At 43.4% G+C, this 19,279-nt stretch overlaps 1 protein-coding gene across 1 annotated transcript in view; it reads right to left on the bottom strand.

Annotated features, from left to right (window-relative positions):
* The window catches only part of LOC124594537 (probable G-protein coupled receptor CG31760), a 1,575,154-nt gene that overhangs the window by 228,476 nt on the left and 1,327,399 nt on the right, over nucleotides 1–19,279 (bottom strand). The window contains exons 7-8 of the mRNA XM_047132910.1: nucleotides 7,970–8,108; nucleotides 1,527–1,638 (exon numbers count right to left, since the gene is read on the bottom strand). Coding sequence (XP_046988866.1) covers nucleotides 1,527–1,638; nucleotides 7,970–8,108 — 251 coding nt within the window. The remainder of the gene's footprint in view (nucleotides 1–1,526; nucleotides 1,639–7,969; nucleotides 8,109–19,279) is intronic.

The following is a 19,279-nucleotide window of genomic DNA, read 5'->3' as shown; positions in this document are numbered from 1 at the left end:
GGAGTGACCAATGAGCAAACTCTTAAGTTTCGATTTGAAAGCGCGTCGATTACTGTTAAGATTTTTGAATTCATGTGGTAGCTTACTGAAAATGGATGCAGCAGTATACTGCACGCCTTTCTGCGCAAGATTCAATGAAGTGCAATCCAAATGCAGATTTGATTTCTGCTTAATATTAACCGAATGAAAGCTGCTAATTCTTGGTAATAAGCCGATACTGTTAAGAAGAGACGACAGTAAATATTGAGAGGAAAATGTCAGAATACGCAGACTAATGAACAGGGATCGACAAAAGGCTTGCGAACTTACACCGCTTATTGCCCGAACCGCTCCTTTCTGAGCCAAAAATATAATTTCAGAATAGTAAGAGTTACCACAAAATAAAACACCATAACTCATACGTGAATGAAACTAAGGAAAGTAGACTACTTTTTGTGCTGAACTATCACTTACATCAGATACCGTTCGAATAGTAGAAATGGCAGCATTAAGATCCTGAACGTGGGCTCTGCACGACAGGTTATATGAACACCTAGAAATTTAAACTGTTCAGTTTCACTAATCATATGCCCATTCTGTGAAATTAAAACGTCAGATATTGTTGAACTGTGTCTTAGAAACTGTAAAAACTAAATCTTACTGTGATTTTGCGTTGGTTTATTTTCTGCACCCCATGAAGTTGTGTCTTGAACTGCACTATTTCAAACAGTGCCAACGGTGCAGACATCCCATACTACCAAGCAAGTGTCATCAGCAAACAGAAATATTTTAGAATTACCTGTAATACTAGAGAGCATATCATTTATATAAATAAGGAACAAGAGTGGCCCCAGCACTGGTCCCTGGGGCAAGCCACGTTTAACCGTGCCCTATTCAGATCCCACGTCATAGCCAATCTCAACACTGTGGAGAATGACCTTTTGCTGTCTCTTATTGAAGTAAGAGGTGAACCAGTTATGCGCTACTCCCCGTATTCCAGAATTGTCCAATTTCTGAAGCAATATTTTGTGATCAACACAATCAAACGCATTAATTAAATCAAAAAGAGATGCCAGCCTTTTGTTTAATCCATTCAACACCTTACAAATAAGAGAGAGTATAGAATTTTCAGTTGTTAAACCAACCCTAAAACTGACGTGTACATTTGATAGCAAGTTATGTAAAATAAAATGATCAGTTACCCTTACATACACAGCATGTGGTGTCTTTTGAAACACCAACCACTTCGGCTACTTTGGTTACGAAAGCAGGCACTATACGAGCACCAACAGTTTGCCAACGTTCGAATTCACTGAGGTCAGACGTAATGCACCATAATAACATTATTATGACCACGACTGACACTTCGAATGTACTGACGGCATTCAATGGGCGCCATTCGTGGTCAAATGCAACAGCACCATCTCAAGGATTGAGCAGCATCTGCATTTATGTTCGAGTATGGATTTCTCGCTGTTTTTCCGTATTTTTGTCCAACACCTGTATACCCGACAGCTGATACACACAGCAGACAGACTAGTACTCACCTTCCACCAGCGTGCCGTTGAAGACGCCGCCGTGGTGCGGCGAGTAGAAGCCCTCCCGACAGCGGCAAACGTAGCCGCCACGCACCCAGCCGGGGCTCGGCCGGAGCTCGCACTGCAAAGTGAACACAAGGGAGCGTCAAGTAGGGGTACACCTTACAAAGTTCAGGGTGTTTAAGAAAATTCACAGTTTCCAACATGAGGCAGTATTGGTGAAAAGGGGGAGAAAAATTCTTATAACTGCACTATCCAGTTACACTCGCCCATGATCATCATCACGGTTGAGTAACCACTCACAGACGGAAGGTGACAGCACTAACAACGGAGGGTAACTAAGGCGTGTGGGGGACGTGGAAAATCGTGCAGGTGTCGCCGTAAGCGGAAACAGAGCGATTCATCTGACGTCCAGAAGGGCATGATCATTGGCTTTCTGGCCAACGGTGGGAGCATTTCCGAAACGGCTAAGTTTGTAAAAAGGTTGCTTGGTTAATGTATACCCTGTATGGTAAAACACCGCTACGTAAAACCGACACCGAGACAACTGTGGTGCACCACGGTCCATAGAGGATACGGGTGAAAACGGCTGCGACAGATGGCCGTTGGCTTGTAGGGCGCGAAATATCTGAAAACAAACAACCAGAAGGGAGTATTTCGGTCTGGGGAATGTTTTCGTGGCATTCTGGAAGCCACAATGGATCAACATAGGTATACAGTTATCATTGGGGACCATGTCCGCCCCTTATGTGGAGTTTGTCTTTCCTCGGCACTATGGCATCTTCCAGCAGGACAATGCAGTCTATCACACAGCTCGCAGTGTACGTGCGTGGTTCGAAGAGAACTGGATGATTTACTTTTCACCTCTGCCCACCAGACTCACCATCTCGATTTGGCTTTTGGCGCCATGGATCATCAACCAAGAAACCTAGCTTGGCTGAGTACAGCAATAGACTCGCATGGGTCCACGTTCCTGTCGATACCTTCCAGAACCTCACTGACACTCTTCCTGCACGACCTGCAGCGATCCGCGCTGCAAAAGTGGTTATTCAGACTTTTGACAGATGGTGACATTAATGTGACTGGACAGTGTATAAGTTCGGAAACCAATAGCTGTAGAGTGTAATGTGTAGTACTGGATGGGGTAGGCTGTCCAAAGTCTGTAATTTACAGGACTCTGATGATGGCGCTGGTACCAGTTACAGCAGGGCAACGATCTGCTACTTGAATCATTTGAGGTTGTGCTGCTCCTTCACTACCTTAGCAACACAAGATCAATTGTTCCGTTCAAAGTGAACAAAGTCTACTATAAACAGTGCAAAGAAAGCCTTCTGTCCCCACGAGGGAAATGGCAGGCATGGACTTCTGTTACGTTTTAGCTGAAGGTAGAAATCGTCAAGCAAGTGTAATGTATGCCGAACGACATCCACAAAGCGCCATTCCATGTGCAAGAATGTTCAGCAGGCTATTCCAACGGCTTGCGAAGACTAAACCGTTTGCAGCAAGGACAATGGACCGCGGTAGGCCTTGCACAATTCACACACCGGAGATGATGCTCAGACAAGCGTGCGTACGACTGGAGTTGCCGTGGTCAGTTCCGCACGAGCAGTTGATTTATCCATACCACATGAGACTTCCGCATTCTCTTCGAGTAGCAGATCACCATTCCCGATTACAGAGTGCCACCACTAATTTCTAGAACAATCGCTGAAGATCCGTATTTCACAGATTGCATTAATTTACATACGAGACAGAATTCACAAGATATGGTATAGTAAACTATCACAATGCGTACATGTGCGCAGACTCAGATCCTTCAGCAATTATGAAAGTGAGGCATCAGGGTCGTATCAGAATCAGTGTGTGGGCAGGATTGTCGGTGACATATGGCCACATTCTAAACCAAACTCATAAACGGGAGCTGTGTATCACCAATACTTGTGTGATGAATTACCGGCAATGCTGGAGAACATTATCCTTACAAAAAGACAGCAATTGTGGTTTCTGAACGACGGGCACCATCCCGTTTTATGCGGACCTGGCGATACTACCTCACTACAACGTTTCATTGACGATGGATTGATCGAGGAGGTCCAGTTGCATGGCGACAAATCTGAGTCTTTTGCATTTCCGGTCATGGTGACATTTAAAGGCATTGGTGCATGCCAAAACTAACGACAATGTGTAGACGTTATGGTAGTGTATGACTAATGCATGTAACGCAACCTGAATGGAATCCAACGTGTTTGAAAGAGTGCATGATTCACAAAGGTTGGTTGGTTTGGGGAAGGAGACCAGACAGCGTGGTCATCGGTCTCATCGGATTAGGGAAGGAAGTCGGCCGTGCCCTTTCAGAGGAACCATCCCGGCATTTGCCTGGAGTGATTTAGGGAAATCACGGAAAACCTAAATCAGGATGGGCGGACGCGGGATTGAACCGTCGTCCTTCCGAATGCGAGTCCAGTGTCAAACCACTGCGCCACCTCGCTCGGTGATTCACAAAGAAGAAGGGCTGGAGGACGTGTCAGGATATGAAATAACCACCCACAGGACTTTTCCATCGTGAATAAATCCACTCCAGCTCTGCTTGACAAAGGCTTTATTTTGATAAAATCGTATACACAACCAGGGTTACAAGATGTAAATCCCGTTTTCAGGAACATGATTGCGACCTGGGCTTCCACGACGTGCGGAAAGCTGGTACTTATATCGCCCCGTTTACCCCATGCTCACTGATAATTGTACTGGACTTTTTACGCGTCTAGTACGATTTTCTAGTACGCGATAAAGCGTGTGAAGATGAAATTCATATCCGGAATATCGGGTCGTCTGTACGATTTCTCCAAATACAATATATAGCAAGTACAACTGGAGCGGATTTATTCATCATGAAAATTTTTTTCAACTGTTGTGGGTATCCCCCAAAGAGAGTGTTATTTTCAGGACTGCCTATAATGTCTGCTTCAACGTCAAAAACGAATGAGATTGGGAGGACAGACTGGTCTACATATCAAAAGGTTTTGGTTTCTGGACATCTCACTTCTTCATCATCTTTGATTAACATTACTTCTTGTGGGTATATGCGACACTTCTTTCTTAAACACTTGTATACATCGATATTTCGTTCGATGGAGTATATGGCATGGCGCCATCGATACTGTGCCATTTATCAAAATATGTATCGATGTTTCCAATAAACCGATTATTTTTCTACATTTGGATACAAATATGGCTTAGCTTGAAAGCTGAAAGAAACCAGATAATTTCATAATGTTTAACACCTTTAAAAGAAATTACTAAGACACTTATAACAAAAATTAAAGTTCTTTAAAAATCCCAATATTTATTTTCTACGCTTCGGCAAAAACCGGGTTTGACTCAATCTATTGTCATCTCGTTCAACCTTCTGAAATTCCATGCCAATTTCTTTACTACCCATGTCGATCCTGCACCACTGCGGGACAAATAAACAAGCAAAAGCGGGAGAGAAGACTCAATATATTATCCTTCTATCGGTTTCCTTGTCCATTCAAAACTTGTACCACCTGTGAAAAAATCTCTCAGATTCAACAGCTGTCCCGAGCATTTTCAAATATTAAAATGCGCGTTTATAATTTTTGGAAATTGTATTTTATAATGTTTCTTAATTATCGAAGGATTTTCGTCTTTCTTTAAGAGTTTTGAGATAAACTGAAAATACATCAGAAAAAGTCTTCATTTATTACTATTCCAGGTTCGGTGTACTAATTTTTGGTGAAAAAAACTGGGGACCTATTGGATGACGATCAGTTTGGCTTTTGGAAAGGTAAAGGCACCAGACAGGCATTTCTGACGTATTGCTTGTTAACGGATGCGAGAGTCAAGGAAAATCAAGATACCTTCATAGGATTTGTCGACCTAGAAAAGCATTCGGCAACATACATTGGTGGAAGATGTTCGAAATTCTCCGTAAAATAACTGTAAGCTGTAGGGGAAAACGGGGACTATGCAGTTTACGAGAGAAACCAGAGGGAAAATTAAGAATGGAAAAACGAGAATGAAACGGTTGGATTAAAAAGCGTGTAAGACAAAGATGCAGTCTTTCGGCCCTACTGTTTGAACCATTCGTCGAAGAATCAATGACAGAAATAAAAGTTCAGATGCAATATTAAGCCTTGGGCGATAAGGCATCAGTGACAAGGTTCGCTGATGACGTTGCCATCCTCAATGAGAGGACAGAATATGGACTGAGAGTAAATCGACGAAAGATAAAAATAATGAAAAGTAGTAGAAACGAGAACAGCGAAGGACTTAGCGACATTGGTAACCACAAAGTGGACAAGGTTAAGGAATTCTGCAACCTAGGAAGCAAAATACACTACTGGGCATTAAAATTGCTACACCACGAAGATGACGTGCTACAGAGGCGAAATTTAACCGACAGCAAGAAGATGCTGTGATATGCAAATGATTAGCTTTTAAGAACATTCACACAAGGTTGGCGCCGGTGGCGACACCTACAACGTGCTGACATGAGGAAAGTTTCCAAGCGATTTCTCATACACAAACGGAAGTTGACCGGTGTTGCCTGGTGAAACGTTGTTATGATGCCTCGTATAAGGAGGAGAAATGCGTACCATCACGTTTCCGACTTTGATAAAGGTCGAATTGTAGCCTATAGCGATTGCTGTTTATCGTATCGCGACATTGCTGCTCTCGTTGGTCGAGATGCAATGACTGTTAGCAGAATATGGAATCGATGGTTTCAGGAGGGTAATACGGAACGCCGTGCTAGATCCCAACGGCCTCGTATCACTACCAATCGAGATGATAGGCATCTTATCCGCATGGCTGTAACGGATCGTGCAGCCACGTCTCGATCCTTGAGTCAACAGATGGGGACGTTTGCAAGACAACAACCATCTGCACGAACGTTCGACGACATTTGCAGCAGCATGGACTATCAGCTCTGAGACCATGGCTGCGGTTACCCTTGACGCTGCATCACAGACAGGAGCACGTGCAATGGTGTACTCAACGACGAACGTGGGTGAAAGAATGGCAATACGTCATTTTTTCGGATGAATCCAGGTTCTGTTCATCATGATGGTCGCATCCGTGTTTGGCGACATCGAGGTGAACGCACATTGCAAGCGTGTATTCGTCATCGCCATACTGGCGTATCACCTGGGGTGATGGTATGGGGTGCCATTGGTTACATATCTTGGTCACCTCCTGTTCGCCTTGACGGCACTTTGGACAGTGGACGTTACATTTCTGGTGTGTTACGACCCGTGGCTATACCCTTCATTAGATCCCTGCGAAACCCTACATTTCAGCAGGATAATGCACGACCGCATGTTGCAGGTCCTGTACGGGCCTTTCTGGATACAGAAAATGTTTGACTGCTGCCCTGGCCAGTACATTCTCCAGATCTGTCACCAGTTGAAAACGTCTGGTCAATGTTGGCCGAGCAACTGGCTCATCACAATACACCAGTCACTACTGTTGATGAACTGTGGTATCGTGTTGAAGCTGCATGGGCAGCTGTACCTGTACACGCCATCCAAGCCCTGTTTGACTCAATGCCAGGCGTATCAAGGCCGTTAATACGGCCAGAGGTGGTTGTTCTGGGTACTGATTTCTCAGGATCTATGCACCCAAATTGTGTGTAAATGTAATCACATGTCAGTTCTAGTATAATATATTTGTCCACTGAATGCCCGTTTATCTTCTGCATTTCTTCTTGGTGTAGCAATTTTAGTGGCCAGTAGTGTAACCCGTGAAAGAGGACATAAAAAGCTGACTGGCACTATCAAAAAGGGCATTTCTGGTCAAGAGAAGTCTGCTAGCGTCGAAAGTAATTTGAGGAAGAAATTTCTGAGAATGTGCGTTCGGAACACAGCACTGTGGGGCAGTGAGACACGGACTTTTGGAAAACCGGAACGGAAGAGAGTCAAGGCGTTTGTGGTGTGGTGCTACAGTAGAATATTCATAATTAAGTGGACTGATGAAGCAAGAAATGACAAAGTGAGGTGAGGAATACGTGGAAAACATTGACAAGAATAAGGGGCAGGATGATACGATTTGTGGTACCATATCAAGATACAGCCTCCATGGTATTTGAGAGTGCTCTAGAGATATCCAGGAATTAGTGGAATGCGTTAGGTGTTAGTGATTGGGATGAAGAAGTTTCCGAGGAGAGGATTTCACGTCAGCTCACTACAAACCAGTCTGAAGGCCTTAGCCCCTCCTCCCCCCCCCCTTTCAAAAATGATTAGTCATAGTTCACACAACCTAGTCGCACCCCAGCCCCCCCCCCCTTTTCGTCCCCCCTCCCTATCGATAAAAAACGCCCTGGTCCCTCACTCACTCCCTAGCCACCTCGCCCTCAGAGCGCCAAAGCCAAAGTTGAGGACCACTCCCACATCTTTTGTTTAGTAAATGTCACACTACGGTCGCTGCGGACGTACCTGCGTGGTGTCATTGTGGCACTTATGCGTACTGTGGAACGCCCGCAGCTCGGATCGCGGGGGTGGCTCGCTGCTTGCCTCGCACTGGTTCACCTCCAACGGCGTCACGTTCACGTCAAGCGACAGGTAGCCCTTCGTCCTGCAACACAAATAGGTCATCGGTTCTAAAAGCGGTACACTACGGCGCTGGTATGTAACACAACGGGTATTATACCGTATCAATACACGAGAAATATTACTCACTTCCGCACCCAGTGTCATGCCTGTGTGGTGGCATTCGAGTAGGGTATTAATTAAACGAAATGAAACTTCACGGACTGAGACGGTACGTAATGTTATGTCACTGAGTGTAAAATCAAATGTACAAAGAAAATAAGACGTTGCATCCTACGTGATCAGGATGCATGCTCATATGCGGATGGGAATGGCGTCAAAAAGCCGATGTGTCTTATCCTGAGGCAACATATCCCACAACTATTATACTTTGTCAATGATGTGCTGAGTACTGGCCCTGGGACGGGGTTGATGTCTGAGCTGGTCCCACACATATGATCTACTAGGGACAGTTCAGGGCATCTTGCTGGTCACGGCAGTACTCATCAACATCAAGCAGACAGTTCACAGAGACATGCGCCATAGGTGAACTACCATTGTCCTTTTGAAAAACAGCTTCACGGTAGTATCGCATGAGAGGTAACACATGAGGAGAAAGTCCGTCCGTGACATACCACTGTGCCGGTCGAGTGGCCGAGCGGTTCTAGGAGCTTCAGTCCGGAACCGCGCTGCTGCTACGGTCGCAGGTTCGAATCCTGCCTCGGGCATGGATGTATGTGATGTCCTTAAGTTAGTTAGGTTTGAGTAGTTATAAGTTGTAGGTGACTGATGACCTCATATGTTAAGTCCCATAGTGCTCAGAGTCATTTGAACCATTTTTGAACATACCACTGTGCCGGCAGAGTGCGCCTATTCACTGGCAGTCATGACCTGAAATCGTAATAGATGGCTCCACACACTAAGACGCCACATGTTACACTGCTGCGACCTTACAAACACTGGAGAATGTGATCTCGCCCGGGTTCCTTCATACCAGTCGGCGATGGTCATCCGGGGTGGTACAGAACCTAGATTCGTAGCTGACCACATAACAGTGCGACGCTGTCCAACAGCAGTCCATGCTCCCCTGTCGCGGCACCACTCCAAACGCAGCTGTTTGTGTTGTCAGGTTAACGGCAGTGTATGCATAGGATGATGATTTCCTAGTCTGGCTGCTGGTAATGTCCAACCAGTGGTGCATGATGACACGTAACTTTGCAGGAAGTCCACTACTCGTTCTCAGATGGCAGGCGTTTATGTTAGTACTTGGTGCACAATACGGCTATCGTTCCTTGTGGTGGTCAGACGTTGTCGACTAGAACCTTGAATTGCGAATCCTCCGTTCCCATGGACCATAACATCAGATCACTGTCACATCCAAACACTCCAAAAATCGGAATGCTGCACGATTCGACGATCCAGCCAAATAGGAATCCAAAATTAGATATCTTTCACCGTCTGGCAGGTGTTGGTTACGCTGCCTCACACAAGTATGCGGCATCTTCGTGTTCTTCACTGTGATGACTGAAGATCTGACCCTGTTTCTGCCCCTTAGATATCCTACCAGCGCTGATAACAACACCTAACACGAATACCACTAATGCAGTCTGGTAGCTGTTAAATGCGTCACAGAGAACTGCAACGTTCCTCCTTGATGGTGTGTCCCTGTACGAAGTTAAGGTGCGTTTACACTGCGATTTGTATCGGCACATGTATGAGATACACGTATATGCGACTTTGCGACATGTATCGCGACTTGTATGAGTTGACAAGTATCAACCTCATACATGTATGAGCGTGCGTTTACACTGGTTGATATGTATCACTGTGCGATAGCTTCCGACGACGATTTGGAAGTTTTCACATTTTTATGTGCTGATACACTTGCTCTTTTGGAAGATGATAAGAAGAAAAGGCGGAGGAAGCGTAGATGGTGGCACAGAGAGTTTCTCGCGAATTAACGCTAGAGGATGGCGCATATTTTAGAAATTATGTTAGGATGAGTATGGAGGATTTCCGCGGTTTGTTATCACTTTTGGCTCCTCTTGTGTCCAAAACCAACACAAACTTTCGGGAAGCGATTCCACCAGAGGATCAGTTGGCAGTAACAATCCGTTTTTTAGCCACTGGGGATTCCTCGTAAAACGAAGATTTCATGACAAAACATTTGCATTGTCGCGCGGTAGCTAATGCCAACGTCTCACACACGATTGTCGGCATCCGTTGTCAACATTATCACGCGAGGCCTCCGGAATAACAGCAAAACATTGATATACGTGCCAGATGCATGAAAAAATTATATAATGTATTACATACTCTGATATATATAAAACTTTTACCTTCACTTATTGGGATAAAACTTGCACAATGGCACCTCAAACACGAAGAATAATGTTGCATATGGCACTTTTTGATATTCTATGCAGATACATTAACGTCGAAACGACAGTCGGCACCTTCAAAACTCAAACAGCCGCCAAAGAGCCTGGTACTACGCATACGCTAATCGTCGAAATAAGCGGCAGTCGACAAGGCGACAGGAAATGATAGTACTGCGCATGCGCGAGTTCTTCAAATGTCGCTCATACATGTCGCGTATATGGCCAAAAAGCGATATACAAAATGTATACGCGACATGTATGAGCTCGAGGGTCCGCATACAAGTTCCGTGAATTTTTGTATGAGGTGATGTATCGCGACATGTCAAATTGACATGTCGCTCATACATGTCGCGATACATGTATCCCAGTGTAAACGTACCTTTACGTTGATATCCGACTGTGTTCTCTTGGTCATTAACGTTTTTTTTGTCAGTAGTGTGCAATGCTACGTGACTTAAAGAGACATTAGTGCTTGGATTTAAAAAAAAAAAAAAAAGAAAAGAAAAGACCGATGAAACTTATTTTAACATAGAAGTGTTGCAATAGCAAGGTTCGAAACAATACACCACGAAGGAATTATCCGAATGGGACTGAAATCGGTAGATGTGACATACATGTACAGACATACAAATGATTACATTTTCAGAAAATCTGGATTATTTATTCAAGAGAATGAGTTTCACAAATTTGAGCAAGTCAATAACGCGTCGGTATACGTTTTGTGAGCAGTTAGTCGCCTCGGCATTGATTGACAGAGTTGTTGGATGTCCTCTTGAGGGATGTCGTCCCAGATTCTGTACAAATGGAGCGTTAGATAGTCAAAATCCCGAGGTGGTCGAAGGGCTCTACCCATAATGGTCCGAACGTTCTCAATTGGAGAGAGATTCGGCTACTTCGCTGGCCAAGGTAGGGTTTGGCAAGCACGAAGACCAGCATTAGAAACCCTTGTTGTGTGCGGGCGGCAATTATATTGCTGAAATGTCTCCAACACGTCTTCGCTGGTCATCGCGGTTCAGCTGGAAGCGGGACTCATCACTGAACACAGCTCTACTCCAGTCAGTGAGATACGCGTGGAGACGCCCGACTCCGTTGTGATACCAGCCTGCCCGTCGCCCGCCATACGATCAGACAACCAGAAGTGATATTTGGGATGCCATTTCGTTTCATAGCAGGATCCCGCTGGTTGTCATCAGCAGGACCCTTACAGCCCAGTCGACGGTATTCTACGCCCCGTTTTGTTGCCCTTCATGGTAAGGCTTCCTGGGTGTACATTTCAGTAAAATAATGCGCCCACACACGCTGAGAGTTTCTACTGTGTACCAAACACTATCTCGGCCAGCAACGTACCCATAACAGTCTCCAATTGAGAACGTTATGGGCGTTGTAGGGAGGCCCCTAGAAGCAGCTCGGGATTTTGACGACCTAACTCGCCAAATGGACAGACTTTGGTACGATATCCCTTGGGAGAATATCCAACAGCTCTTTCAATCAATGCCAAGCCGAATAACTGCTTGCATAATAACGATTTGTTTTTAAATAACTGTAAGCTTAAAAACACTAGGAAATTGTTTGCTTTTTAATATTATTGTCAAGCGCCGTCTGATAATTCGCCTGAAATCATAGAGGAACTTGGAAATGACATTAAAGTTCAGGAGAAAAATATAAAAATGGCACTGCAATTCTATTAGAGACAACAGAGGACTTGGAAGACATTTCGTCCTTATGGAATTAACAAGAATACGGAATGTAGTTTATTTTTCTTGTGTAGTGTGACATAACTATTCGCATTTAACTTTTGTGAATGAAATTAACTAACATCAGCTGACTTCTGAGATCTTGTCAACTCGTAGGAAGCAAAGAATGGAATTGCTTTCGAAATACATATGATTTAGTTTTAAAAAAATGTGGTTGCCAGTCTGTCGCAGCTAGTTAGATGATACGATAACATTATATATAAATTGTTAAGGAACCTGATCCTATAGCTTAACTGAGACAAGGAGCTGAGAAATACGAGTACGCAGACCGAATGCATACAACGATTTATCGACCGTTGGTCTGTGAAACCTGTCAGTCTTGGTTGTGGCTGTAAGCGGTTTTCCGTTTTGGTATGCTGAGCTGATGCCTATTCTCCCCCTCACAAAATACGACATGGAATCACTTTAAATACGATAACGCAAAGAACAAAGTTTACATAATTCACAGACAGACGGCCCAACATAACTTCTCATCGTGTGGCGGCAGGAAAGGCATCCGGCCACAAAAATGGAGAAAATATGTAATCGCGGATACCACGGACCCCATATGAAAGAGAGAGGTTTAAAATTAATACCAACATACGTTTGAAAAAATGTATACGTTTCTTAAGGCATGATGCAATCTGGTGAAGCTCATAGTTGAGGTCACAGCGTATGATGGCAGATATGGCTCTTACGGCTGCAAAGTGTGCGTGCAGCATATGTAACTAGGCGCTAGAGAGTATGAGAAACCCACATAGAGGCCTTCCACCATTCTTAGCTGAGAGTTATGAATATTACCGAACCATCACTTTAATACGGTAAGTCATGGTTGAAGTACACTAAAACGAATTAGTTACAGAGGAATGAGGAGACTGTCAAAACTCGCTCACGAGAACTATCAGGAAGAGCTTCCAACGAAATGTAGGAACACCGAATGCAGTACTGATCCTACTTCCTGCAGTCAAAAAGGAACACTCACATTTATAGTAATTGCAGGTTTAAAAAAACTTTTGATAGTTTTGACTGGCGTTCACTTCGGAAAGATCAGGGATAAAATACGTGGAGGGGGGGGGGGGGGGGGGGTCAACTGTTATCAACAACTTCTAAAGAAATCAGTTTGTAATTTTAAGAGTCGAATGACATCAAAGGGAGACAAGTGTTTGAAAAGGGAGTGAAAGAAGTTAGCAGCCTATCCATTATGTCGTTCAGCCTATACACTGGCCGTGCATTAAATCAAACCATGGAGAAATTTGGAAACGACATTAAAGTTCAGGAGATAGAAATAAAAGTGACACCACAATTCTATTAGAGACGACTGAGAAGTTGGGAGAACAGTTAAACAGAATGGGTAGCATCTTGATAAGAGGTGCAGAGGTTATAAGGTGAAAATCGAATAAATGAAACGAAGATTTAGTCGAATTAAATCAGGTAGTGGTAAGGAATCTGGTTAGGAAATAATGTACTGTAAGGTTGCAGGAGATTTTTGCTATTAGGAAAGGAAAATAATGGGAAAAGTAAATATAAAATTCATGTATGCAACAGTAATAAAAGCGTTTCTGAGAATGAGCAGGTTTTTAACATCAGCTATAAATTTAATTTTAGGAAATAAATTTATGATGTCTTTCCTGAAAGCGTTTCTTTGGAACATAGCTTTGCACAGAAGGGAAATGTGGACGATAAACGGTACAGATAGACAGCACTGTACTGCTACAGAAGAATACTGAAGATTAAACTGTAGATCACATAGTTAATGAAAGGGTGGTGGATCTAACAGAGAAGAAAGTAAATTGACGGCACAACATGACTAAAAGAAACGATAGGTTGAGGGCACACATCGCGAAGCATCCACCAGAAGTTGACATGCTAATGCAGCCGGCCGCGGTGGCCGAGCGGTTCTGGGCGCTTCAGTCCACAACTGCGCGACTGCTACGGTCGCAGGTTCGAATCCTGCCTCGGGCATGGATGTGTGTGATGTCCTTAGGTTAGTTAGGTTTAAGTAGTTCTAAGTTCTAGGCGACTAATGACCTCAGAAGTTAAGTCGCGTAGTGCTCAGAGCCATTTGAACCATTTGAATAGAGGCAGGCTATCTCACAGAGCTCTATCGAGCAAATTTTTGGACTAATGACCACGTCAACAATATTTGGTATAAAGCCCCAGCGGAAATATGACTCATATAATTCCTTTGCTAATAAGCATAGAAACACTAAAAAATTTAGATTCTTGCACTTTCTAAATCTTAGTCATTCACTGAATTTATCACTGGCATTGTACTGTCTTCATGCGCAGAGTTCAGTATACGAGGGCTATTCGGAAAATAGTGTCCGACCGATCGCGAAATAGAAACTACTGCAAAAATCTAAAATATTTTGCATTGTTTCTTGTCTGTGCCAAAACGTTGTTTTTCATAGCCAGCGCTTCATGTGAACAGAGATGAACATGAAAGGGAGCCAAGTCGGACTATGTGGCCGGTGGTCAAATGTTTCTAATCGGAAACGCTGCAATGGCATCCTCATTGCCCCTGCAGTGTGAGGCCGAGAATTGTCTTAACGAAGGAAATGCATGACACGTACGTTATCTGGGGTTGCATGAAATCAGGCGAAACCTCTCAGCGGGCACCCATACTTGAAGAGAGAAAATATTGTTTTAGACATCTGCACATGCTCAATGTACTCTCATAACTGAAAAAAGTCACTTAACGTGATCGATACTAGAGACACAGCCCTACATGTCTGTGCAGAACGTTATCGGATTTTGACTATTGTTTCCATTTCGCGACCTATCGGACCTTATTTTCCGAATAGCCCTTGTACATGCTTTTTCAGAATTAAGGGCGAAATCGTACTGAATATAGTGCAATAATTCTTTTAAATAAGTGAACTTTAGTGTCTTTGTTGTTCTGATATGGTATCTGCTCCTGAAATCATATTGAAAAGAAAGACGTTCTCGAAAAAATAATTAATTAAGTCTTGTAGAATACGATTCATTTTTACACTAGTCAGAAAGATGGGCTCTTCCCCTATAATAGGACTGTTTATCCCATATTACGGTATTCTTCTCAGTTTGTTTTAATGAGATTCGAACTTTATTCACTCTCTGTCTCGTAAAATCTACTTCTGTTGGGTCCTAAATACTCTGCTACATTGCACCAGAAGTGTCAGTTGCAATTTATCATTTACTGTGAACTAAACGTTAAATACTGTTTGTGATTACATTTCTTCTATCTCGGCGTCTCTAGATGGAAATTTCTCTTTGTTGATTGGCATTTGAAGTCGCTGAGCCGATGTGCGCCAGCGCCTGTCAAATAAAATGAGCGCCATTAAAGGGCCGTGACGACCCTCGGCGATAGCGATTCGATATCGGAAACATGGAACTGATCAGGGATCGAGAGACCAGGAATATCCGGTAGTATCTGACGCCTGTGTGGAATGAATTTTTAGCAAGCGAAATATTCGTAGCTCGAGCCACTAGATAATGGGTAAAAATAATCATCACAATTGGCTACAGCTGTATTTACTTCCACTGAAATCAAACAAAAACTTAATGTATATGTATAAAAGGTGCGGAATTCAACGAGTAGAAAATGCTACAACATATCCTCGCAGATTAAATGCATCGATGCAGAGTGATTTATACGAGTATATTCTGCAACGCTTTTTACTCCTTGAGTTGTGCACCAGTGCCTTTATCGCATCCTAGGTGTTTTCACTATTTCTTATAAGTTCAAGATAATTTATTCATGACGGTACGTCAGAGGCTACAACCGTCTCTCATACCACGACAACTTCAAGCATATTTCCACTAATTCCTCCTAAAGTAAGTGAATGTGTTTCTCTAAGTCCATCCGTCGTAGTTACGAAGCAAGACTGAATTTTTAACATTTGCTGTCGACAGACATGGTTAAAATATTCACTGACAGATCGAAAATAACTGATCATCCAGACATGAGTGTCACGTCATTTCTCCTGACCTCTAAAGCAGACACATTCCCTCCTTCCGAACAAACCAGCATTTACCGCAGAGGCAGTGGCTGTCATGTACACATTTTTTTGGTCAGGTCACCTGCATTATACACGATATCTGACTAGTTAGGTGTACTATCGACTCTCAACACCCAGCAATTCGGACGGACAGCATCGTTCATCTTATGAACATAATGCGGAAGGTGAATGAGCTACAGCGGGATGAAACATGGGTGAAATTCCTGTGATGACATCGCACTAAGGTCTCCAACAAAATGAGTACGTAGTGACACCACATCATCTGGCTACGTCAGTATTGATTGAAATTTAAAATCGTGATTGAAATTCTCACTGCTTTCGCATTAATGGGATGTTAAACATAATGACTATAGCAGAATGTTATTTTATAGTACTTTATGTATGAAATATCAAAATATTTGTCTATATTTGTTGTAGTATGTCTCACGAGATTGAAATATGGAATTGGCGAATACCACTAATCTGAAACACTGTCCGAACATACCTCAGAAGGTACAACGGTACCGACCGACCGTCGTGTCCATCTCAGCCGACAGGCATCAATAGGTACGAATATGGAGGGGCTTGTGGCTAGCACATCTTTCTCCCCGCCATATCGATTTTCGTGACCAGAGCTGCTACTTGCCAATAAAGTAGCTCCTCAATATTGTCCTCTCAAGGGCTAAGTGCACACCGCTTGTCAAAAGCACTCAGAAGATCAGGACAGTTTGCGTCCAAATGGTAGTCAAGCTTGACAGCATTTAACTTCTGTGATCTGATGGGAACCGGTATTACCACTACGGTAAGGCCGTTTGCTGGTGAATACCACACTTACGTCATACTGTATGCCAGTACCACGTCACACCCATCTGCTAGCGGTTAACGGAAACAACAGTCGACTACTAAGAATTTGAAATCAATAAATGCAGTACTTTGGAAGCTAGACAGCAAGATTTGTCAGGTCACATTATTAAATCCGACGCCAAAAAGTCTAAAAATGAAAAATTGCTGTATATTGCCTATTTACATACACTTCTACACGACTGCTCCGCATTTCACACTTCGGTGTTTTGACATTATTTCTGGAATAGCACGTTGGGAACATAACACTTAAATGTTCCCGTGCGAGCTCTGGTTTCTCTACTTTATTACGATGTCCATTTTATCCTATAGAGGCGAGAGCCAACAAAATATTTTGGCATTCGGAGGAGAAAGTTGGTTATTGAAATTTAGTGAAAAGATATCGCCACAACGTAAGATACCATTGTTCTAATGATTACCACACCAACTCTGCTATCATATCCGTAACTCTCTCTCCCTCGTTTCACTATAACAGAACTCGAGCTGCCCTCCATAGAAAAAGTTTGAAGTTCTCCATCATCTTAATTAACTAATTGGTTCAAATGGCTTAAATGGCTGTGAGCAGTATGGGATTTAAGGTCTGAGGTTATCAGTCCCCTAGAACTTAAAACTACTTAACCTTAACTAACCTAAAGACATCACACACATCCATGCCCGAGGCAGGATTCGAACCTGCGACCGCAGCAGTCGCGCGGTTCCAGACTGAAGCGCCTAGAACCACTCGCCCACAGCGGCCGGCAACTAATTGGAACTAGAAAAAATAGAAGATCGCTGAAAATGAGGTAATGCAAAAACGAGTATGGCAGTATGGCAGCTGATGGCCCACATGTCCACGCCAAGAACCAACAACATCGGGACATCGATTTACCAGGTACTGCGGTGGACTAGCTGCAGCAAGAAGGCCAGTTTGTGTCTATGCCGTACTCAGCGGGACGCTTGTGGCAAGCGCTACTATGAAAAAAGTTATAAAAATAAACTAGGTGTTCTAGAGACGGCACCAACAATAAGTATTGTAAAGCAGACTGGCTTGATGAAACGAGGTTTTGCGTCTGAAGGTAAAGCATTCCTGCGGTCTATTGATGCTACTTGCATTAGGAAGAGTCTGCCCAGGCTCTAAACTGGTGAGCGTTTCGGAAGGGGCAACTCATACAGTATTAGCAACTCATACAGTATTAGCTTCGTGGGAGAGGGAGGGATGAAGTAAGCGAAGCAAAGTTTATTACAAAATGAAATGCAAAACTGTTGGAATACTGTGTTTATTAATCATCAAACGTATTAATCGAATGAAGCAACAAGTTTACTGTAACCTTTATTTTCTTCCATGACCCGTTTAGGAGGCTTAAATTTCCATCGTCAGTTAGGTTTAAATCTTCATCATCAGTTGTGTTATGACTGTGGCAGTGTCTCGTAGAAGAGGAAAACAAAAGTTTTCTGTGTATGGTTCGTAGTTTTCTAGAGGTCCTTGATTGAAAGGATGAACGAAAGCGTAATTTAAAACTAAAAATATTTCCAATGATCACAGAGTCCTTTTCGTGTCCTGTTACATTGTATACAAAATCGCACATTGTAAACACTGAAGGGAGCAAAAATGGCGTCTAGAATCTAATAAGTGCAAAGATCATACACCAAAACAAATGCGTTCTGGTAGAATAACTTTATTGATCACTGGGGTCACTCACGAACGACTTCATACGTGTGACACTCTTACTACATCACCTCTGCCCTACAGGATCGTTGAGGATCTCGGTAGCAGTATTCAAGTACTCTTTTACTAATTCGTTGCACATTCCGTTTTTTCAATAAACCGCAGTCTGGTTCACCTTCCCGGCAGCATTTTCTGTGTGACTATCCCAGTTTTAAGTTGTTCGTGGTTGCGATCCACAGGTATTTAGTTGAAACGTTGTTGTTGTGGTCTTCAGTCCTGAGACTGGTTTGATGCAACTCTCCATGCTACTCTATCCTGTGCAAGCTGCTTCATCTCCCAGTACGTACTGCTGCCTACATCCTTCTGAATGTGCTTAGTGTATTCACCTCTTGGTCTCCCTCTACGAGTTTTACCCTCCACGCTGCCCTCCAATGCTAAATTTGTGATCCCTTGATGCCTCAAAACATGTCCTACCAACCGATCCCTTCTTCTAGTCAAGTTGTGCCACAAACTTCTCTTCTCCACAATCCTATTCAATACCTCCTCATTAGTTACGTGATCTACCCACCTTATCTTCAGCATTCTTCTGTAGCACCACATTTCGAAAGCTTCTATTC

This window comes from Schistocerca americana, chromosome 2 (genome assembly GCF_021461395.2).
Source record: "Schistocerca americana isolate TAMUIC-IGC-003095 chromosome 2, iqSchAmer2.1, whole genome shotgun sequence".
Taxonomy (NCBI): Eukaryota; Metazoa; Arthropoda; class Insecta; order Orthoptera; family Acrididae; genus Schistocerca; species Schistocerca americana.
This window is presented reverse-complemented; position numbering and strand designations above follow the sequence as displayed.